The 25,356-nt window shown below is 43.5% G+C and overlaps 1 protein-coding gene across 6 annotated transcripts in view; it reads right to left on the bottom strand.

Moving 5' to 3' along the window:
- LOC146077226 (histone-arginine methyltransferase CARM1-like) overlaps positions 1-25,356 on the bottom strand; it is a 66,063-nt gene that overhangs the window by 7,019 nt on the left and 33,688 nt on the right. For all 6 annotated transcript variants that reach the window (XR_014474485.1, XR_014474487.1, XR_014474488.1 and 3 more), the window contains exons 4-9: positions 21,005-21,109; positions 14,345-14,455; positions 12,000-12,177; positions 10,552-10,642; positions 8,258-8,339; positions 1,148-1,233 (exon numbers count right to left, since the gene is read on the bottom strand). Coding sequence is in view for 2 of the 6 variants with exons in the window: in XM_083186020.1 (XP_083042146.1) it covers positions 1,148-1,233; positions 8,258-8,339; positions 10,552-10,642; positions 12,000-12,177; positions 14,345-14,455; positions 21,005-21,109 (653 nt within the window). In the remaining 4 variants the exon portion in view is untranslated. The remainder of the gene's footprint in view (positions 1-1,147; positions 1,234-8,257; positions 8,340-10,551; positions 10,643-11,999; positions 12,178-14,344; positions 14,456-21,004; positions 21,110-25,356) is intronic.

Below are 25,356 nucleotides of genomic sequence, written 5' to 3'. Positions count from 1 at the left end.
CTTTTTTAGTGGGTCAACTTGCACAATTGATGTCTGTCTAAATACTTTTTTGCCCCACTGTATATGATGGTAAAGAACAGCCTGTCTTCTCCAGCTTATAGTAGCCAGAAACAGCTGGTGTTATAGCAGGGGTGTTCTCAGTCTGGAGAAAACAACACTTCCCCCTGAGACTGCCTCTCTGGCTGTGAATAGCAAGGAGCACTTCCAATGGGAAGTCACTACCACTGCTAGGCATTCCCTGCAAGTTAAAATATTGAAATGGGGGTGGGGCTGCAGCCCATATGTAAATATGTTACTGGTGCAGACTTGCCTACCCTTTGCAATGGCTGGGAGGGTCCTGAAAATTGGGTCCCCCTCCCGGCCTCCTGGTAAGGAGGGCAAGTCTCCTGCATCGTCCACGCAGACCCCTTCCCCGCTGCAAGAAATACAGAATTTTGCAGGTCTGTGGCGAGGTAGGGCGGGCCTATAATTACTCAAATAGTGTAATTTTGTATCATTTTAACTCCTCCCCAATCAGCGGACCCATGAATTACTGCATTTGACTAAAGTGTAGGCGATGTTTGGTGAGGTCACCCTCATCCCGCTCCCCTGACACGCAGTAGCTGGTCTCCTCTCCAAAAAACGATAGGTAAGTATGTACTGGCGAGGACTACTTTCATAAGAAAACTTATAGGGGTGGTGCAACTAAATACAATGTTAAGATGTGCATACAGTATGTATATTTTTTTATGCAACATGATTTTGTCAAGGTACAAAATTGCACCTAAGCTAATTCTAGATGGATGCTTGGGCTATCATGTGTGCATATTTTGCCGAGGTTGTGACTCCAACTCAATGCCAATGCTGCTACAAATCCTTTCCTGGTGTACAGCCGTGCTTCTCAATGTGCAAGGACAGAGATTACCACTGTCAGTGTCTTTAGAGGTATACTGTACTTTAGGCACAACTTTCAGTCCCAGTAAGCACAATGGAGATGCATACCTATTGCAAATAACATAACGTTAAATGATGGTAAGCACAAAAGCATAAGACAGAACCCCAATAGTGTCCTTGTTTGTGGTATTTCATATGATTAGTAAATCCCTTTTATTGTGTGTGTGGTTAGCTGTGTAAGACAAACAGATTGTGAGATATCAATCACACTGACCTGCGCAAATCTTCTTCTTTGCCATCAATAAAATTCACAGTGTATTTGACTGTACGAGCCATCAATATTCTTATATCAAACGTGTCCTAGGAAGACAGATGTAAGACATTTGTCATTAGTGTTATATATAGAGACATGGGTTAGCTAGAACTTTGTAGGCCCCATAGCAACATTTTGATGGGACCCCTGTTCCAATGCTTCTAGAGAGACACCTCTTTGCAGCAGTTGTTGATTGTATGCCCCATACTGGTGCCCTAGTTTATTCACTGCACCATAGTAGTGCCTTAGTACATGTTACGTCACATTATAGGGCTTATGCAGTACAGTGCCCATAATTTCCTTTATGACATTCACTTTATGTCACAAATGATGTCACATTACAGTTCCCCAGTTTCCATTACGTAACACAGGTGCCGGGAGTGTGCAGTTATATGTGTCATATACAGGGGATGGCTGGCCTCTTTCAGCCTGGGGGGCCAATACTAGCAAGTGGACCCTGGATTTTTGTCTAGCACACATAGGGGGAAAATTTACTTATTTTAATACGAATGAATACGGCTGTTTTAGCCATATGCAAATTCATGTTCCTGGGGATAATTTACAAAGCAGTCAATATGACAATATGATTTTTTAGGCGTATTTGCCTTATTAAATTTCCGCCATATTCTTTTGGTCAAGACTGGTGTATGGTTGTTCGGCTCCCCTGCAAAATATAACTACCCCCCCCCCCCTTAAAAAAAAGATTAAGGGAGGGCTGCATAGGCATGAGGGCATTTAAGAGCCTGTGAATTTAGTGATTGTCTCAATAAAGTTTTGTGACTGGATAGATTATTTATGGAAGCTTAGGGTGATTGATAGATGGGTCAGCCAACTAGGTAGTCAAGGGGTCTTAGCTTGTACAGGGGTATATTAGGAGGAGTCAGATGATGCTGCTTCCTCTTTGAGTCTGGAATCCCACCCCCTCCCTTGCTCTCTCAATTGCTACCTGTCCTGTCGGCTATCACCTAATTTGGCTTTCAAAATCTTTAATTAAAATTGTTGAGAAGGCGCTCTCGACCAGTGGTCATTTTGAGGTACAGGTGATCGATGTGCGGTAATGCCCCCCTTTGACAGGATGGCTGGTGAGTCCTGCCTCCACAGTGGGATGTTGGCCACTTCCTGGAAGTGTCCTCGCCATGCCATAGATTGTCACAATGCAGGCTGTGCCTTAAATAGATGGGGGGGTTCATTATTAACACCTTTTGACCGAAGCTGGTCTCCAAGCACTTTCCTGGCCATCCCTTTACAATATGATAAGAAGTGTCTGTGTGATTTATTTTTAGGGGTAATATAAAGTTAAGGTTAAATGTCAATCATTATAATTCAATAGGTACCTTAAAAGGAAAACTGATATTGCATGTGTGCACCAGAGCCCACAGTGAAATAGTAGGGCTCCAGCTATGCTGTGTGAGAATGGCTGGTGGATCAGGGTCAGACTCACGAGCATTTAGAATCAGTGTTCACCAGTGGGTGTCATCTCACAGTCCAGCAGCAGTGGCGGGCGCACTGTTGCTTACTGCAGAGCAGGCTGAACAGCACCAGGTGGGAGTTGCCCTGTCCTCTATTGCATGTGTTAGCTTAGCAGGGCTGCTGGATTGAGTCAATTAACTCTGCAAAAGCAGAGGGTGCGTCACAGAGCTGCATTGGAAAATCAGAGGCCATATTTGGATCTTGCTGTGAACTACTGAGTAGGGATGGCCATCGACCATCGATGATTAGAAATCATTGATGGTTTATGGCCGATGTCGAATAGTTTTGCAATCGATGGGGGAGAACCAGATGGTTTCCCACCATCGAGGTAAAGCTTAAACAAATAGTTTTGTTTTTGCTTTATCCCTAAAGTGCCGAGACCCGGAGCGTAGCTCCGCCCACGACACCCGTGAAGCCCCCCGCATTTCATTGGCCCACAGGCCACTCAATCACAGTAAATGGATGACCATCGATATACAAAAACATTGATGGTCATCCATTGAGTAGTTATATACTATCTATGGCCAGTTGCACTTTTGCCATTGATGGCGGCAAATGCAATTGCCCCTTCGGCACTTGGAGCACGAAGGCAGGAGACCGCATTGGTTCTGGGAGTTCCGCCCCTGGAAAGTGTGACAGTCATTGGAAGCTAGAGGGGGAGAGGGGGCAGTCTGTGAGTGTGAGCCTAGTGCTCTTCAGCTCCCACAAAGTGATATATTGTAGACAGCTACCAATGGGATGTGGTCATGGCCCATATATATACACACACATTAAGAATACATTGAAACATTGCAGCAACTGCAATAAAGAACATCCTGAAATTGATAGTATTATGGAGTATTTTATGCGTGTGAATATCTCATTTCGGTACTTATGTATTATCTGGGCTCCCATGTTAAATGCACCCCATTTTTTCATACCCCTACAATCCAACTACGCATGGAGTTGATTTTATATAGTGTGGCGAGCGCAGCGAGCCACCGTGCCCGAAGCGTGGCGAGCACAGCGAGCCCCGCAAGGGGACGCGGTCTCATAAGAAAAACGGGAGCCCAGATATTACATAAGTACCCTCATTTCTGCGTGAATAATAATAAGAAAAGTGTCTACAAATATCATACCTCCCAACAGTCCCGATTTTAGCGGGACAGTCCCGATTATCAGGGCCTGTCCCGCTGTCCCACCCGCGGGCGGCAGTGTCCCGCGGTGTGGGGGGTCTGTTGGGAGTCCCCCCTGTCAGCTGCTAAGCAGCGGGGAATAAACGCTGTGCACACGCGCACAGCGTCTATTCCTGCAGCCAGGGGCCTGGGGGCATGGCTAGAGGCTCAGAGAGCCTCTGGGTCATGCTCCCATAGCGGCAAAATGGGGGTGTGGCCTCGTGGGAGAGCCGCACGTATAGGCCACGCCCCCAATTAGGCCACACCCCCGAAAATGTTGTCCCGCCTGCTGAACTGGCAAAGTTGGGAGGTATGAATATAGATGCATTGCATGTAACTGTTATCATGAATGTTCCACCAGATTTTATCAACTGTACTAAGAATAAAATGAACTTGTCCAGATTGCTAATTGTTGTATCTCATTCATGTCAGCAAACATCTAGCAGCCACGCAGGAGTGCTGTACACAAATACACTGTAGATTGATGTATTCACACACAAGAACAAGTCACTGATGAAAAGTAAACATACTGTAAATGAGATATTTTCTATTTGCCATGGATCAACAGGAGGAAGGTTATTTAATTACACTGAAGTGTTATAGCAATGCTTTGGTGACAAAACTGGATAACTACTATATTAGTCCTTTAACAAAGTATAATATTTTATCTCGATGGGTGAGATTTAATAGGATGAGAGATTCAGAAAGTGAGAGATTTGGGAAGAAATCTCCAGTTTTTTTAAAGCGGCAATCATTTACACTGCTTAACCAGTTTGAATTTGAAGTGCATATAATTGCCGCTTTAAAAAAAACTGGAGATTTCTCAACAAATCTCTCACTTTCTGAATCTCTCATCCTATTAAATCTCACCCTCTGTGTGTGGCATTTCTGTAATGGGTGCAGGGTGTACAATGCACATGGTCCCTGGGTCCAGAGAGGCCCATGAAGCACACTATACACCCATTTCTACAACACTTATTTATCTGGATTCACAGACAGGAACAAGGTGCAATGAGTTTTGAACATGCATTGTAAAAAAATCACCAGGAAAATAGCCACAGAACCATTTTATCTAGCAATATCTCCTTTCTAATGCACCGCCAGTTAGAGAATAGGGGCCCAGACAGCAACTGCACACGGGCCCCCTACTCTCTTTATATGCCCCTGGTCTACACAAATGTTTTAGAGGTTGTAAAGACACTCATACCCCTTTAACATCACACAAATAAATTTGGTTATTGCCGGGTCAACCTAACCTAATAACCCTGGTCAGCCAAACCAGCAATTCGAGCTGGGTTGTAAAAAGGGTTAAACCCAGGTCGCCCTCTGCATATTGTGCAATCCAGGTTTAGTGTGAAAGGATCGGACCCAGCTTTGCAATGTGAAGGTGGTATTCGGGGCAGATTCAAACCTGTTCACAAAGGTCCGAATTTGGCCCCGTCTCCGATGGTGGGGGAGTGCGCATGCACATAGGTGCCTTTGCCGAAACTTTAATTCGCCAGGCGCTCCCTGCCTGATTGACAGGTTCCGGAGTGGACACCCGGCGTTTCATGGGTGTGCCCAAAAATGGTAGGCGCACCCATAGAAACATTGGTCAGGCCCCTGTTGGCTCGGGGCAGGCAGATGATGTCACATGACGTCAGCGCAGGCACCCAATTCACAAAAGACCGGCCAACTGGAAAGTAAGTCCTGGCTTACTTTCGGCAGTGGCCAGGGGGAAAATCATTTGATGGTGAGTGGGCGCATGCAAGTCGATGTGTAATACACATGTGTAATACACAAAATGCATACACATATGCTCGCAGCGCAGCGAGGGTATTTGGGTGACGGGGTGGGCGTGTTTTCGGCAAGGCAGCGTTAACCTGCTAACTGGGCTCCGAATATACAGTCTAGTGAGCAGGTCTGAATCAGGAACTTAGTTTCTTTTGCTGTTTTCCAAACTAAATTTAATGTGATAGACATTACATTGCAGGTTAATTAGTGTATATTTAGTTATCAGTCATTATTTTTATTAACTTTTTTTTTTGTCAACATGTAAAGCAGGACTTTAATGTTAAATATTTTTAATTATTCATTTAATACACTATGCCGGCAGCGGGTGGGGGATGCCGGCGACCAGAGAGCCGTGTGGAGGGAGCAGGGGGGGTGTGGGGGGGGGGGGGGGGGGTGGTGGAAGCCATCGAGGGAACCAGGGAGCCGGGCAGGGGAAGCTAGGCAGTGGGGGCACACAAAAAGGGAGAATAAAAATAGTGTCCCGAGCGCAGCATGGCGAGCGAAGCTAGCCATGTAAGAGGACACGGTACACTTAGATAGTGTCCATATCGACCTATGTCAACATAGACACCCTGAAAACATTCAAAACCCATGTCGACATTTTTCACGGTGACCATATAACCATGTCGACCTTTTAGACCCTGTCGACCTTGTGACTGTCGACCATTAGTGGTCCACCATATGACTGTCTATGATGAGTCAGTCTATGATTTATACCATAACTGTACTAATGTATGGGGGCCTTTAGCGGAGCTTTAAAATCCCTATCACCCAACACATATCTTTCCATTTCTGTCAATACTTATTACAGGTGAGTATCCCTTATACAAAATGCTCGGGACCAGAAGTATTTTGTATAACGGATTATTACATATTTCTGAATATTTTTATATTTCAATGTGGTATCTTGAGGTAACTTGCATTTATGTTGTTTATTTGTGCATTAAACAAGGAGTGAGATTTAATAGGATGAGAGAATCAGAAAGTGAGAGATTTGGTGAGAAATCTCCAGGTTTTTTAAAGCGGCAATCATTTACACTGCAAAACCAGTTTGATTTTGAAATGTAAATGATTGCCGCTTTAAAAAACCTGGAGATTTCTCACAAAATCTCTCACTTTCTGAATCTCTCATCCTATTAAATCTCACCCAAGGTTTCAAAATATGGATCAAAGTTAGTTCCAGTTACATATGTCCCCAGCAGTGCCAGTTACATATGTCCCCAGTAGTGCCAGTTACACATCATATCCCCAGTAGTGCCAGTTACTCATCATGTCCCCAGTAGTGCCAGGTACATATGTCCCCAGTAGTGCCAGGTACATATGTCCCCAGTAGTGCCAGTTACATATGTCCCCAGTAATGCCAGTTACATATGTCCCCAGTAGTGCCAGTTACATATGTCCCCAGTAGTGCCAGTTACATATGTCCCCAGTAGCGCCAGTTACACATCATGTCCTTAGTAGTGCAAGTTACATATGTCCCCAGTAGTGCCAGGTACATATGTCCCCAGTAGTGCCAGGTACATATGTCCCCAGTAGTGCCAGGTACATATGTCCCCAGTAGTGCCAGTTACATATGTCCCCAGTAGTGCCAGTTACATATGTCCCCAGTAGTGCCAGTTACATATGTCCCCAGTAGTGCCAGTTACATATGTCAACAGTAGTGCCAGTTACATATGTCCCCAGTAGTGCCAGTTACATATGTCCCCAGTAGGCTTTTAGCAAAAAAAAAAGTACATTTTGGTTTTCGTTCGGAATGATTTGGATATTTGGATCAGGGATACTCAACTTGTATTATAATGGTCACATATGTGATGTAATGATGACATAACCTTTTTAAATATTGTTTTTAATAAGTTGGTAGTTATATAGAAGCTATGTTTTTTGGAAATAAATAAATGAACAGGAAAAGAAAGCTGAAACTAATAAGTAACTGTGCCATTATACTGCGCTCATTCAGCTCTATGATGGCTCATGCTCTGTCCACATTGACAGTAATGCAGTATGTGTTCATACATGAGCATGATGAATATGTGAATAGGCTCTGATTTTCTAAAAAAGCCACAAAATTACTGAATGAAGGAATATAATCAGATAAATCAGCAATTGTTTCTAAGATAATGGCAGCACTATAACCCATATTTGTCAAAATATAACATTTCTTTCATGTGAATTTGCCCTGACTGATAATGGACAGTAACTCACAAATTTCTGGGTATATTTTCACATCCTGACTATTATAATCCTTGAGGGTGGATTTAATGGTTCAACCATACCCCCCAACTGGAACGTTACGTTTTTTTGGGGACGTTCCTGTGCCCTGCCCGGGGCCAGCGGTGTGTCCCCCCTCCCCCCCCTCCGTCAACACTGTCACTCAGCTAAGCGGAGGTGATTAGATGCTGTGCATGCAGGCAGAGGAGATGGGGGCATGGCTAGAAGCCCACAGAGACTTGCCATGCCGAAACAGCGGCAAAACGGGGGCGCGGCCTTGTGTAATGATGAGGTTCTTAGGCCACTCCCCCATGCCGATAGGTCATACCGCTCCAGCGCAACATAAAGTTGGATGGTATGGTTCAACATCGCATTAGCATGGACATCTCATTTCTCACCCAAAATTAAAAAGTAATTTGTTTTGCCACATCTGTCCCAACTGAATTTCGTGAAACCTAACACTTACAACAATGGGTTGTCTGAAGTATTCATCAACTGCAGCACTCCGCAAACTAGTAAGGTTAACTCCATAGAAACACTGCTGGTACCTATTAGTTACAAAAAAATTGCTATAATAGAAACATTACACAATCCGATCACACATGGTAAAGGGGGGAATATATCAAAGCTTGCAGAGAGATACATAAAGTACTAACCACTCAGCTTCTGACAGTTTCAGGCCGTGTTTCAAAAATGACATGAGCTAATTGGCTGGTACTTTATATCTCTCATCGTTATCTCTTTCCAAGCTTTGATAAATCTCTGCAAATAATTGTACAAAATTATATATTTTAAATGGCGTAGCTTTTATTGATTCTTTACGCCATTTATATTTTTACATAAAATAATTGACTTTATGTCCTGTTTTGCAATGTACTGCACACTTGACTAGCAAAGAGAACCTAAGTGGGTATCTAAAGGACCCCTTCCTGCAACATTCTATCACTACACATACCCAATCCCATAGTTAAAATATAGGCAGAGGGTATAAGGGACTTAGGTAATAGCATGCTTCCTACTCTCTCTAAATGGCTGTGAGGCTCTATAAAAATTGAGAGATCCTCTTGGTCCCTGAAGATAAAGTAGACTTGTTCCAACTGCATGCAGCTACTTTCCCCAATTATCCCCAGCACTCATGACAGTGAGTGGTTTGGGGGGGGCAGTGGCAAACGCAGGATTTTCAGAAGGGGGTTTCCAGAGGGGCGGAGCAAAGCACGGAGATGGACACTTAGGTGACCCAGTATATGCCGGGTCAGTTAAAGTATTATAGATAGACCAAATGTATAATAATAATAATAATAATAATAATATTATACACACACACACACATATATATATAGATACATACATACATAACAGCAGTGTAGACCCCCGGGCATAGCAATGTATTGGGGCCCCTACCGATCCTCCAGCGGTAGGGGTGGGGGGTGCTATGAGCGGAAGCTTTGATGTCCTGCGGGTGGTAGGGTATATTATATCAACCGCTCAGCATGTAGGGCCTGGATCAGTAATTTCCACTAATTACCCCTTTACTGCACAGATAATGGGAGATGGGGTGGGAGAAGGGGGCATTGGGCTGAATAAAGGGGGCCTGATACATAACTTCCAGGGTGGTGGAGGATGTTTAATATGCAGAGGAGGGGTGTATAGTGGAGTGGGCTCATTATTCATAATTTTCTGGTGGGAGGACAGCTTGCTTGACTGCAGATATCTCCAGTTCCCAGAAATAGATTTCTTAGATTTTAATGGAATTAAAAACTAGAGAATCCCACCTACCAAATGGTGCTGGGGACTAGGGGATCAGAGTTCAGGAGGCAGAGCAATCTGCCAACGAGTATATAAAACTACATACCAGGTGTGTGGAGCTGGAGCAGTAACCAGCTGCTTTAAAGCAGATATCTCTGGTTCTGGGAACAGTAGAGACAAGCTACTAGTGTCCATCAAAGGGGGAGAGTCTCAGCTTTTGGAATATATCCTCAGAAAAACTCTAAGTCAGAAAGAACCTTAAATATCTGACTGGGAAGTGCAATTAACAGGCTTGGATGGGGACCACTGATTTGAAGTCAGATATCTCCGGTTCCCAAGGGCCGATTTTTAAAATTCTTGTACCCATGGAAAGAGGAGAGCCTCAGCTTTCAGCCTAGGGCCATTAGACTCCTGGGGGGGTTTCTGGGTACTCAGAACCCCCCCCTGCGTGCGCTACTGGGGGGGGGATTGATGCAATTGGTACTGAATGCCATATTTGTAGCTCTGCCCCTGCTTTACATTGTTGGTAATCTAGGCATTGTAGATGGAATAAGATGAAAATCACACATGCACAGTACCACTTTTTGTTGATGATTGTGGATCGTGGACAGGTAGGCACCATATATGGTATTTTAATATGGTGTTATTTTTTTTATCAAATTATCCTAAACTAACAATGCATCACAGTCCCTATACTAGGCAGATGCAAAAACATATAAAAAATGGAGTTATCACTGCTTGCTAAATAAAAACCCTGTATGAGACCCTGGGGGAAATGTAATAAGATGAGAGATTCAGAAAGTGAGAGATTTAGTAAGAAATCATTACACTGCAAAACCAGTTTGATTTATTCTCATCTTATTAAATGTAACCCCCTACAGTATATACGCAGGACTAAAAGGTGTTATTTACACTGAATATGCAACTATCCAACCAGCTGACAAAAAAAAAACAATTATTGCATGTTTATTAACAATTATTACACTACTATGTTGTATATATTTCAGACATCACCAAAAATTAGCCCTGGAATAATGTTCCATATACAGTTGTTCATCAGAAAATGGTGCCAGGTGAATATCGCTGAAGGCAGGAAACATCATACCTAAAACACAAACAGCCTGTTAACACATACGGTAGTTAGCTGGTAAGATGCATGGATGAGTCCTGTCGCCAAATCATAGCATTAGGTGACAATAGGCCAGGTGTTGGTGTAGGGTGTGAAAATTGGTACAAACAATAAACATTCATTTTTTATGCTTCTACAGCAGCAGAGGAACTGTCCACAACTAACAGTCACCAAGGCAGTCCCATTGGTAGGTGTTCCCTCCCTCCGGGACTCCTTTCTGCGGGATGCCGAGAAAAAGCCAAGATTGCGCATGCGCAGTACCTACATCGGACCATGATTTCCCTTCTATGGGCTGATAGAAGCTGGCCGCATGCACAGTACAGAGGTTTGTACAGCGCATGCGCCAGTCCCGGCGCCTGTCATCATAGCAGAAGCCCCGGGAGCGCTGCAGAGACATTGAATCCTGCCTGCCGAATATCGTCGAGTGGGCCAAGAATGGGAAAGGGTCACGACTATCGGGAAATCCCGACAGTCGTGACCCGGGATTGTATACCCCCCCTTAAAGTACATTCCCATAAATCAGTTTGCGTTGACTTTTGCCGTTTGGCAGATTCTCTGGTTCACAATGGAACAGTAAAAATTCATATTAAAATCCAACATACGGTACTATTAAATAAAACATCACAATCATATATTAAATTCAATGGTTTTAACTTAAATTCTTAGAATAAAGAATTTGAATGAATTAAAGTTTTTAAATATAGATTTTTTGCAAGAAATAAAATGAAGCCTAAGGGGGGTATTCAAACACAGTCGTGCTCCCGCAGCCATCTCCCGACGGGGGAGATGGCTGCGGGGCCCTATTCAATGCTGTCTTCCCCGACAGCATTGAACAGGGTTTCACCGCAGAACGAGCCCGACAGCATAAGCTGTCGGGCTCGTTCTGCCGAGAAAAGCCGGAAATAGGCGAGCTCCTGGCCGGAGCTCGTCTATTTCCGTCATCAACTCGCGGCCACGCCCCCTTCTCGCCGCTCGGCGGCCGGGACATTGAATCCCGACCGCCGAGCTCCAGTCGAGCCAAGCGAGAACGGGACAGGGGCACGGCTGTCGAGCTTGCTCGACAGCCGTGCCCCTGACATTGAATACCCCCCTAAACCTTGGTTTCAGTTCCATTCCAAATGCATATCTAAAGTAACACATTTATAACACATAATTAAGGATATGTATTAAGACAACTATTGTAAAAAAAATGATGCTGTAACCTTTATTAATTAACAATTTGATTCAATAGTTTTATTACATTTAAATTACATTTCTATAAGATAAATTATCTATAAGATAAATGTTTGATTTTTTTTCTTTTTTATGTACTACATTATTTAACTTTTCTTACCATTTGGTTTTAGCCACTTTTTAGAATAGAGGTAACTTTCCACCATTCGCTCATTGAACAGCATGTATCCCATTGGTTCAGAAATAATCACATCCACATATTCTGGGAGAGAGACTTCTTCAATTTTCCCACATAACACTGAGATTTTATCAGAAAGGTTGTTGCTAATAACAAGTTTCTGTGGAAAAAAGCAGCCATATTGATTTTCTACAATATTTTGTAATTGCAACCTCAGCCAACCAGGGCCACCAACACTGTGGATCTCTGTGCTAAATGGTGTGTGGCCAAACCTGTGGACATGGACATGCCAACTTGTTAAAGAATATTATGTAGTAAAAATGCCATGCATGCTGCTTTGAAGGAGGGAGGTACATTCCTCCTCCTCCATGGTTGTTCTGGGCCCCCAATGGGCTCTTCAGACAAACCCATGCCCTGGAAAGAGCCCCACCTTGATCTCGGCACCACTGCTCCTATCTAGCAGAGGCCTGGGGCAATGTTCCCTCTAATTTTACGAAGGCTGTGTGCGGCAAAAGATTTTGGCTGTGCAACTTTGGAAGGAAATTAAAAATTTTGTGCGTCACTTATATGTATCTGGAAAACGACATTCAGCATTTGTGTTAACTTTACTTCAAAATGATTTTAATCATTTAAACATTCAAAACACAGCACACAATGTAGTTAATGGGTGAAACACACATTGAGTCCACTTCAAAAAGGGACCACTGCTGCTTTGTGCACTCTGTTGTAATGTCTGTGCGCACGCTCGTCGAGTTGTGTGCGCGCGCACATGCGCACAGCTTAGAGGGAACACTGGCCTGGGGTGAAATGTAATAGGATGAGAGATTCAGAAGATTTGAGAGATTTGGTAAGAAATATCCAGGTATTTTAAAGTGGCAATCATTTACACTGCAAAATCAAACTGGTGTTGCAGTGTAAATGATTGCCGCTTTAAAAAAAAAACTGTAGATGTCTTACGAAATCTCTCACTTTCTGAATCTATCATCTTATCCAATTTTCCCCCTGGCATCTAGGACCCTGACATTTGGGATAGAGTCCTCATAAGTCCATGATCAATGTCCAAATCTACTATTGGGAAATAGAGGACAACGTTGAATTCCAGATGCCCGAAAAATCTCAGTGATTTCCTGTGTTTGAACAAAATCACTGCTGACAAGTACATGCGTGTCTCTGTACAGATCTGTAACAGTAACAACGTGACTATGCCCTTACTGTACTGTTACTGCTTTTGTTCACCCCATACACTCCAAATCTAAAACCCTTTTGCTAATCCTGTAGTGACCTATGATTCAGTTTTCACATAGAGCATGCTCTTTTGTGATAAATTGAATAGCCCAGTGCATGTTGCCCAATGCATTGGTTGGCCTATTTGCATTTATCCATGTCATATTATGTACTAAGCTTTGGAGAGAGATAAAGTGGATGGAGAGAAAGTACCAACCAACCAACCTGCTTCTGTCAGTTAGGATCTGATTGGATGGTACTTTAAGGGAAATGTACTAAGGCAAACATGGCTAAAAAAATCGTATTTGCAAAGGAAAATAGGCGTATTGGTATTTTTGGCAGTTACTATGCCAAAAACACACATATTCGTATTTATGGCACATTCGTATTTGTATTTACAAATACGAATGTATACGCCATCGGACAATACGAATAGGAATCACCATTCAAAAGAATTAAAATATACGGCCGCTATTTATCGGCAAACTGACGATAATTGCCAGCCAAATAAGCCAGGAAAAGACACTTCTATTTCCTGGTGTATTTGGCTTTAGCCTGCACGGATCATTCAGATTCGTGCAGGCTTCAGACAGACATTTTGTTAGGGCCATTTTTCATTAGCAGATGCAGGAGGAGCGCCGGGAGTCTGGACTGCGGGCAAGTAGATCTGCAGGTCCCAGCAGGCAGCAGTGGTGCAGCGAAAGCCCCACAGACCCCCGGCGCCCACATTTACTCAGCGCCTCCCTGCCACCACGGGGTCTATTGTTACACCACTGACTAGTATAGTCTTTGAAATGATAGCTAGAAGCTGATTGGTTGCTTTGGCCAACTTCTCCACTTTTTCACACTGCGAGGCTTGATTCCTCTCTCCTATAGACTGATGGAGAAGGTAAAATTCAATTAAAAACCAACTTGTCATATAAAGGAATATATTCACCTTACTGCTAAAACCAACAGCAACCACAGCTTTGTCACGGCTCTGCAATCTATAACCATATATTTCCAGGATAATTGTACCTATTTAGCTATTTAATATAATATAATAAATATAAGCAGCTTGCCTATATTGTTTTTGTTGGCTTCAAATAACACACCCACAATACCTCCGTGTAGTTTGCAATAGGGCTGGATTCCACTGCATACACCTTCCTTGCACCAGCTTGTACTGCAAAAAACGAAAGTATTCCCGATCCACAGCCAACATCCAGAATAACCTAAACAGGGAGTTTATTTGAAATTGGATATGTGCATATAAAAAGTTACTATTTATCATATGTTTTGGTTAAAAAATGTAAACAGATCTGACAAAATATGAATTATTGAATGACAAGAAAATGTCATGAAGCCAATAATTTGTCTCAGACTTATTAAATAACAGTTCATATCTCATCACTGAAGTCTAAAAGGGTTAGTAACATAACAAAAATGGTAAAAACAAATTAAAACCCCTTTCAAACATAGCCAAAAACCTAGGAATATGTTGGAACATGCTGATTTGACCTAGGTCTTGCTTAAGTCTGAAAGACTGTTATACAAAGGTAAAAGGGAAAGGTGTAAGTACCAATAAATGAATAATTCTTGGTGACTGATTCAATAATCTGTCACACCAAAATTAGTTCTTGTGTCAACATGCGAAAATATGAGGATACCTTATTGTACAGATTTATGCGGCTAAAAATGTGAGTGATTGTACATACTCTCCCTCTTCAAAAGAAATCAGAGGGAATTAGTCAGTCACTACTTTAGTAAGGATTATAAATACAATGTAGGTTTGATTGTATTACAAATGCCAATTTGTAACAAATTACTTTGTTATGCTTTGCTTGGATATAATTGATGCCAATAAATTACTAGGATTACGGCGGAGGCTTGCATCAGTCGCCTCATATTCAGAGAAAGAAAAAGAAAAGAAAAAGATGGACAAAACCATGTGCACTGCAGGGGGGCAGATGTACAATGTGCAGAGAGAATTAGATTTGGGTAAGTTATTTTGTTTCTTTGCAGGGAAATTACTGGCTGTTTTATTTTTACACTGCAATATAGATCTCACTTTGAAGTTAAACCCCACCCAAATCTAACTCTCTCTGCACAAGTAACATCTACCCTACCTGCAGTGCACATGGTTTTGTCCATCTAAGAAGGAATTTGCCAGAAGGAGTGAACCAGAATAAGGCCCAAAATGCCTGGTACTTTATCACCAGCCAATCAGCTCCTGAATGTTAAGTGACAGGCTGGGTTTAAAAAGGGACAGTCAGGAGCTGATTGGCCGGTGATAAACTACCAGGCACTTTATCACTTCTCCTCCCTTATCACTGCTTCTTACATCTACCCCTGTAGTCTGCATTGCACTGTAGTATGAAAGGGGTTCTCTGAGGTGGGACCTGGGTTACACCTATGTTTTAAAACCCAGTTATTTGTTGGGTTTATGTCTGAAAGGTGTATTACTAATATAGATGTGTAGTGCTTTTTCAGAAATCCATCCCCACCACCAGTCATCCATATATATGTTCTGTACCAATGACCTATACTGGGGCATTATTACTTCTTTTTTCCTGCTACTGATTCCTCTTCCTATGCAACGAAGCATCTGATTTGCCTACGTTATTGATTTGTTACATTGCTTACCTGCACCACTTGTAACTTTTAATTTCTGCAGCAGAACTCCATTGACCAGGACCCTCTGTTTACTATTCTACAACCAGTTTCTTATCCAGTCAACCATCTTAGAATGCAATCCAGGTTTTTGAGTTTACTTAGCAGTAAGATTTGATTGACCTCCCGCAGTATAGCCATGATATTTAGGATCCTTTAAATTGATGGATTTGAGATATTCCACCATTCTCACTTGTGATAGTGTTTCCATTTATTTCCCTACTACTAATGTAAGGCTCACTGCCCAGTAGTTGCTTGCCTCTTCCTTGCTTCCATTTTTGTGCAGTGGGATGACCCGCGCTATTTTCCCGTAATCTGGAATCACTCCTGTAGCTAGTGACTGGTTAAATATTTCAGTTAATTATGTTACCAGTAACCCTTATAGCTCTTTTAGTATCCTTGGATGTATTAAATCTGGCCCCGTTAATTTCCACTTTCAATTTTGAGAGTTCTGTTAGGACCTTCTCCTCTGTGAATGTACTTGTAAATACTTGTAATTTTTATGAATGTTCTTACAACTGGAATATAGGCCCTTCCTCTCTCTCTCTGAAGTGAATTCTGAGTAAAAAAACATTTCTATGTGTCATTGCCTTGTTTCTTTTTTAAGTCTTATTATCTCTCCATCTGCTTTTCTCCTTTCATTTATATACTGTACCTGGAAATTTTTTTGCCCCTTTTACCTACTGACTGAGCCATTTCTCCTCAGCTTGTAGCTTAGCTTCTTTACACCTAGGGTCTTATGTAGCAACAAGGCAAATTTTAATCTGGACAAACCATGTTGCAATGCGCAGGGTGCAAATAGATATATTTATTTTACATGCGGGGAAAATCTTTACTGATTTTGCATGTAGCCCACAAATACTGGGAGACTTTGGGCAGTATTCAATGAGGCTGATTCACCATGTTCTATGGCGAATGTGTGCTATTTTAATGCTCTAAGGTGAATCTTTTTACTGAAAAAGTGATTCACCCTATTCATCGTTCACTATTCGCCGACGGAGAACAGTGAATGACGGACAATTCGCAGTCTGATAGTCACCGCAATTCGCTGTGGTTTTTCAATGGGGTTTTTCAATGTAATTCGCCGTGAGTGTATACAAAGATCAGATGGCAAATTGCTTTCTAAGTAATTTTCGCTGTGTGTCACCGTGTAGCAATCGCCATCTTTTTATGGTGAACTGGAATTTTTTTTTTAAATTTGGTGTCAAATCAGGAATTTTATTATGTGAAGGGACATGCTATTTTTATTCATGTGCTTACAGCACATGAATATATATACATATATTTTTTTTTTACACATAACAGCCAGCAGAGGGCGTTGGTGCTTACTGTTTGGACCCTAATCTACTTCAAGGACACATCCTTTCCATGCCCAAGGACTTGTCCCACCTGCCTACTCATCTGATCGGATTCCCCTTCACCTTTGGAAGTCTCTTGCCAGTGAAACTATGGATACCTGACCACTCACAGTAGTGAGGACTAATTCCAACTGTGCCATCGGTTGTAGTCCATTTCAACATCTTCAGGACACCATAAAGTGGCCAATAAGGACTTCCTCAAAAAGCTTTTCCCAGGATCAGAGCAGGTTTAACATCCTTGAATCTGTGACTATCTATTGGGTCCAAACCATCATTCATTCTTATTTTTTAATTTTTTTTTTAGTGTACTGTATTTTAACATGTTTACTTGTTATTAAATTAATCATCAAATTTTGTAACTGAAAGCGCTGCTTACTCTTGTTTATTTGTATTTCATTTTATTTGGGAGCTGACTACTCCCTCAAGCAGCTGCTTTTGATTAAACGGCTCCTGGTAAGCAGAGCCGGCCTTAGGCATAGGCAAACTAGGCAATTGCCTAGGGCATTTGGAATGCCTATGGGCATCAGCAGCTTCTGCATGCCTATATTCTGTGTGTGAGTGAGGCTGTATCTGCATATGAAATAGTGTATTCATGGAAATCACTGTAACATAGCATTCCGTATGCAGGTACAGCCACAGTCGCACACAGAATATAGGCCCTTATTCTGGTTCGGGCGGTACGGCCCGCGTGCGGCCGTACCGCCGATGTTTTTACTCTGCACATGCGCAGAGGTGAATCTGCGCATGTGCAGCCCCCTTCGCCGCAGACGTATTTCGTCCGCCGCAAAGGGGGCGTATAGGGGCGTGAGAGGCATCATGCCCTCATTTCCCTATGTGTACGCCCCGCGTTTCATGGGCGTTCCCATGCAAACGCGGGGCGTACGCATGCTAATGAGGGCATGACGCAACTCATGGGGGCGGAAAGCTGACGTCGCCGGATGTCAGCTTTCAGCCCCCATACAAGCTACCACACGGACGATTGTCCGTGTGGTCTCAGCTTGCGGGAGCTGCCGCGGCGTGCGGACCTGCCTTCGATGGTCGACGACCATCGAATGCAGGGGGCAGCTCCCACCATGGTGGAGGCGTAGCCTCCACCATTTTTATGCGGATCGCCAGCCGTCCGTGTACGGACGGCCGTGGCGATCCGTAGGGTGGGCGGGGATTCGTCTGGTGCGGTCGGAGACGCATATGCGGCTCGACCGCACCAACCAGAATAAGGGCCATAGTCATGCTGCATATCATTTTAATCATTGGAAGCTCCTTGAGTGTCCTGGTCACATAACAATGCAAATAAGATGAATTTTCGGCAAAAAAGGCACCAAACATTAGCAGAACTGGCCAGGAGCTGCATGGCCTATTGAGTCAAGATGTATGAGGAAACATCTGTATCCAAGCAGAGGCAGAGGTCACAGTGTTAGCAGCTGTGCGAGTGCTGTCTGCGGGTGGGTTGGTTGTGCAATAGTGTTCGGCAAATGTGTAAGGGGCATTATGTGTGTCATGTATAAATGCCATGTCATGTATAAATGCATAAAAAATGTGCGACATTATGTGTGTCATGTGTATAAGGGCATTAATAATGTGCAACATATGTGTAATGGGCATTATGTGTGTCATGTGTATAAGGGCATTACTAATGTTCAACATATGTGTAAGGGGAATTATGTGTGTCATTATGTGTATGAAGGGCATTAATAAAGGTTGGCATAATGTGTAAGGGGCATTATGGTTATAAGGACATCAATAATGTGTGTCATGTGTAAGGGGCATTGCTGTGTGGTATTATCAGGGGTGCCGAGAGAAAGGGGTAAGGGGTACAAATTACCCAGGCCAAAGTCTGATGGAAGGGCCCAGTAAGGACCCCGGGCCCCCTCCCCTTAAGTGACAGCAGCAGCTGCAGCTCTTCTCCTCTGCCCAGCTCACACTGCTTTGTGCTGGGTTGCAGTGTGGCCATGGAGGTGCTTAAAATACAATATTTTCTCAAGATTTTTTTCTAAGGGTATAATGTGAATAATGTGAGGAGTAATGTATATAAGGTAAAGTGGTACTACTGTGTGATGTAATGTGAATAAGGGACACCATTGCATAATATAATGTGAATAAAGTTGCACTACTGTGTGGCATATTTGTGTGGCCATGCCCCTTCCCAGCAAGATCACACCCCTGTGTGCACTGTTTCTATTTAAAATATTGCGGGTAGGAGCACCAAAATGATGACTGCTATGATGAGGGTTGATGGTGCTGGGAAAGGGGAGCAGAGTCAGAGGCGGAACTAGTGTCGGTGCTAGGGGGCACCAGCCAAAATCTTGCCGAGGGCGTAATTTGGGCTAGGGCCTGCTCTGCTGGTAAGTGCTCTACACTAACCACGGTTAGCTCTTTCCTTTTTTTGCAAAACTCTATATCTGTTGGCGTGTTTCCCTTATTTGCATAGCATGGTTTTACCAATATGTAAAACCACGGTACTTGTTTCCTAGCACGGCCACACCGATTCAGATCGGGGTGGTCGTGTCGGAAAAATCGGGTCGATCGCATCGCATGCGATTTGGTCGCATGCGATGCGATCGACGCGACCGACCGATTTTTGACCCGATTTTTTTCATTGAATCCAATGTAAATTGGGTCCCTGGGACCCAATTTTACATTGGATTCAATGAAAAAAATTCCCAACCCCCCCAAATTTAAGCGCGTTAACCCCAGCCCACGATAGACGCCAACCCGAAGCGTGGCGAGCGCAGCGAGCCCGCGAGGGGCGGCGGTACGCGTCCTCCGACCTTTTCATGCCCTACTATCCACGTCGGCGTGGAGTGAGAATAGAATAGTGTGGCGAGCGCAGCGAGCCACCGAGCCCGAAGCGTGACGAGCGCAGCGAGCCCCGCGAGGGGACGCGGATACCTTCACAGGTAAACGCGTCCCTTCGCGGGCTTCACAGGTGTCCGCGTCGCCACGGACACCTGTGAAGCCCGCAAGGGGACGCGTATAACTGTGAAGGTATCCGCGTCCCCTCGCGGGGCTCGCTGCGCTCGCCACGCTTCGGGCTCGGTGGCTCGCTGCGCTCGCCACACTATTCTATTCTCACTCCACGCCGACGTGGATAGTAGGGCATGAAAAGGTCGGAGGACGCGTACCGCCGCCCCTCGCGGGCTCGCTGCGCTCGCCACGCTTCGGGTTGGCGTCTATCGTGGGGTGACGACGGGGACATCTATAATGTGAAATGGGTCATATTGGCCCATTTCACATTTTTTCACATTTTTACAGCATTTCAATGTTAAAAAATATTTTAACATTGAAGCCTATGCAAAAATCGGGTGCATCGCGTCGCATCGCGTCGGGACCAATGTTAATGGTCCCGACCGACGCGATGCCCCCGATATTTTACCTTTCCAGACAAGATTTCAATGTTAAAATATTTTTTAACATTGAAGCCTATGGAAATATCGGGGGCATCGCGTCGGTCGCGTCGGGACCAATGTTAATGGTCCCGACCGACGCGATGCCCCCGATATTGTCTCCTAGCCGGCAAAATGGACCTGATTTCAAAAGAAATCGGGTCCATCGGGGGTAATCGTGTCCCTTAATTAAGGGACACGATTACTTAAGATTGTGGCCGTGCTAGGAAACAAGTACCAAAACCACTTATTTTTGGTTCTATGCTTTGTGCCTAACTCTTCATAAGGCTTATACAATGACATATGTCACAGCATACAAATTATCTGAAGGGGTATGAAAAACAAAAATTATATAAAAGACAATTTTTACCTTGTCATTGAAGTCTATGTGATTCTGCAGTATTGCTCTGTGATAAGTAGTTGTTCTTACATAGTCCTGTAACATATTCTGTTGTTGGGAAAGGCAGCCATAAAACTAAAGTATATACAATAAGAAATAAATATTAATGAATATAAACTCACTTTCTCTGCTGTAAAATAATAGTACAGGAGTATAACTGAATGGTGGCGGTATTTATTTTAAGAATTTTAGAATCCAATGCAATACCTGGCACTCTACAGTACGGAGCAATGTCAGTTCCACAGTAGTTTGAATTAAGTTTTCAACAAAACAAGTGTAGCTATCAGTGGCTTTATCTGATGGATTTATAAGGGTGATAGAAGTAAACGCTAAATGTTTAGGATTTATTTCAGGCATGTTTACCATTTATTTCTATTCAAACCAATGATCAGTGGCCTAGACAAACATATCTTATGCAGGCTACATACTCTATTGGACACATCAATATAGCTTTGTCGAGTTAAATATGCCATCCATTTTAGGACTGGGAGAGATTTAAAATAACATTTATAGAGACAGTGAGCCGGAAGTAATAGGGTGCGATTTTTTGGGGGTAAAAAATGGCCAAAATCGTGCATTTCACACATGTAGTATAGTGTGATTTGCCGTAAAAATCGCACGTTATCTCATAGAAAACATAAAAATTGCAAATGTATTAAGGTGGAAAAATAGACCAGGTCCAGGCTGGTGAGTTTCACAGAACTATGCACAGATCAGTGAGGGTTCTGTCAACAAAATTGTAAAAAAAAAATAATAAAAACCAGCCCCAGGCTAATTAAGCCAGGCCTGGTTTCGCAAATACGGGGTGAAACTGTGATGTGATCCCTCCATATTTAGGAAATCAGCACCAGGCTCTTGGAGCGGTCCTGGTTTCAAGGAGACAAAAAGACTAGGGGTCCCCCATATTTTGGAAGTAGAGCTTTATTAACATACATGCATACACCAATGTGGTCGTGAACAGTGCCGTTTCAAATATGATACCAGTACTAAGTGGAGTGCCACAGGGTTCGGTTCTAGGGCCCATTTTATTTAACATTTTTATTAACGATATTGGGATGGGGTTACTCAGCAATGTATCCATCTTTGCGGATGATACAAAACTGAGCAGAGTTATTAAATCATCAGAAGATGTCACGGTACATGTGAATTATCCGGGCTGCCGATTTTGTCCTTAAGTTTAGTTAACTTAAGGACACCCGACCGACGCGATGCCCGCGATTTACAACCAAATCGCGGGCATCGCGTCGGTCGCGGCCGTTATAAGGGGCCACGACGCGAGCGACGCGATGCCCGCGATTTCCCATAGACAGTAATGTTAAAAGACGCGATGGACCCGATTTCCCATAGACAGCAATGTTAAAATTATTACAGTAAATGATGTGCAAAATAAAATATGGCCATTTCACATTGGATATGTTTTTAAAAAAAATGTTTCATGGCCCCCCACCACCGTTAAAGCCACCCCGCTATTGACGCCAACCCAAAGCCTGGCGAGCGCACCGAGCCCGCGCGGGGCGGCGGTACGCATCCTCCGACCTTTTCATACCCCTACTATCCACGTCGGCGTGGAGTTGAGAATAGAAAGCCCGAAGCGTGGCGAGCGCACACAAGTGTCCGCGTCCGTGTCCGCGTCCCCTCGCCACGCTTCGGGCTCGGTGGCTCGCTGCGCTCGCCTTATTCTCAACTCCACGCTGACTTGGATAGTAGGGGTATGAAAAGGTCGGAGGACGCGTACTGCCGCCCCTCGCGGGCTCGCTGCGCTCGCCACGCTTCGGGTTGGCGTCAATAGCGGGGTGGCGTTAACGGGGCCATGAAACTTTTTTTTTTAAAACATATCCAATGTGAAATGGCCATATTGGCCCATTTCACATTGTCATTTTATTTTGCACATCATTTAACATTACTGTAATAATTTTAACATTGCTGTCTATGGGAAATCGGGTCCATCGCGTCTTTTAACATTACTGTCTATGGGAAATCGCGGGCATCGCGTCGGTCGCGTCGCGGCACCTTATAATGACTGCGACCGACGCGATGCCCGCGATTTTTCGGGCGCGATGAAAAAATCGGCAGCCTGGATAACTCACAAGTACCGATGTCACCACGCTTCAAAATGATCTTGACAATCTAGATAAGTGGGCAAAGAAGTGGAAGATGAGGTTCAATGTGGACAAATGCAAGGTCATGCACCTTGGGAGACATAACCAGTGTGCTAGTTATAACCTAAGCGTGGATGAATTGGGTAATTTAGTACTCGAAAAGGATCTAGGAGTCCAAATAGACAACAAACTAGGGTGTAGTGCTCAATGTAATATAGCAACAAAAAAGGCCAACAAAACTCTAGCATGTATCAAAAGGGGCATGGAAAGTAGGGACTCAAAAGTAATTATGCCTCTGTACAAATCATTGGTTAGCCCGCACCTCAAATACGGAGTACAATTCTGGGCCCCACACTATAAAAAGGACATCATAGAATTAGAAAAAATCCAAAGAAGAGCAACAAAGCTTAAAAAGGGAATGGAGAATTAAGCTACGAGGAAATATTAAGCAATCTGGGACTATTCACACTAGAGAAGAGACGTTTAAGGGGGGACATGCTCAATATGTATAAATACATTAGGGGCCAATATAAGGAACTGTCAAACACCCTTTTTTCTGCTAGACAAGAATCTAGGATGCGAGGGTACGAGTTCAGATTAGAAGAAAAAAAGATTTTGTTCATCTAGAAGAAAAAATATCTTTACAGTCAGAACAGTCAAACTTTGGAACTCTCTTCCTGAAGAAGTGGTGTCGGCAGACACAATAAATACGTTTAAAATAAAGTTTGATAAACATTTATTGGTTAAAAACATCCACGGGTACGTATAAGTAACATAATTTGTCTTTAAAATATTGGAACATACGGTACTTGTTTCCTAGCACGGCGCCCACGATTTCCATCTTATGGCATCTTATATAATTTAAAATTGTATACCATTGTATATGGCATACAATGGCATACAATTTTAAATTGTATAAGATCGGGTCCCATCGCATCGCATCTCATCTCATTGCACGACACCCCTGGAGGGAGAATAAATTAGCGTGCCGAGCGTAGCGAGGCACCGGGCCCGCTGCGTGGCGAGCGCAGCGAGCCCGCAAGGGGGGGGGGGGGCGATCCACGTCCCCCCCTTGTCGACCGCCGGGATTTCATACTGAAACCTAATTTATGCACGCAAACATACATACTCACCTCCCCCAGCTCCAACACTGGTCTATACTTTTCTCCAGTAGGGATCCAGGGGGTTAAAAAAATGCAAACCTGGAACTGGAGAAGCCACTATGTGTATACTCACAGGTGGCTCTCCCCCACTTGTGAGATGGGGGACCCATAGTCTTTTTGTCCCATGTATTTTTGGAACCAGGACTGGTTCAAGAGCCTGGTGCTGGTTTCTTGAATGCGGGGGACCACATCACTTTTCCCCCCTTTATTTAGGAACCCAGCACTGGTTCAAAGAACCCGGGCCTGGTTAAAAACATATGTCAGCGTGCTAATAAATTATTTATATTTTACATTTGTGTAATGGGTGAAAGAATTTGGGATTATCACCATTATACTTGGGTCACTGGTGTGTCCCAAAATTGTGTGTCACGAAAATCCCCAGTGTTTTTCTGCAGCAGCCTGGCCAACTTTACACTATTCTCTCCCATAGATGCTCTAATGTTTCCTTTAGCAGGCTGGGTGTAGTCCACACTATGGAACCTTAAGCTGCTTGTTTCCCTATTATATAGTGTTGTCTAATGTATCTTTTGGATCCTACTACCAGCCCTGACTGTAGTGCTGGTGCTAGTTAAGCATGTTATTTGGGAAAGGGGTTTCTTTTTTTATTATTATTTGTTTATTCAAAATAAACTATTACATTTATATCAGTCGTTATTATAAACTGCCAAATTTACAGCTTCCGTCTGCAGGTGGAAATATATGTCCAAATTAACATTTATCTCTAAAAGGAAACATCGAATGCTTAATCTACACTTTTATCACTGCCTGCACTGAAAGGGGTTCAGAGGGCTGGATTTAGCAAAGCATAGAGAGAGATAAAGTGGAAATAGATAAAGTAACAAAACAATCAGTTTCAACTGTGGGGTAAATGTATGAGGCAGTGATAAAAGTGTAGAGATGGAGCCAGGGACTACCCAGTTGCTCGGGGAGCGCTGAACATGCCCCCAAAACTATACAAATGTAGGGTGGGTCACTTCACTCAGCCATGCCCCCATTTCCATGAGGCTCCGCCACTTTGTTGTGGCACCACCCCTTTTTCAGGCGAGGCTTGCCCGATCCG

This window comes from Crinia signifera, chromosome 1 (genome assembly GCF_055691185.1).
Source record: "Crinia signifera chromosome 1, ASM5569118v1, whole genome shotgun sequence".
Lineage (NCBI taxonomy): Eukaryota > Metazoa > Chordata > Amphibia > Anura > Myobatrachidae > Crinia > Crinia signifera.
The sequence above is the reverse complement of the archived record's forward strand: the minus strand, read 5'-3'. Positions and strand labels throughout refer to the sequence as shown.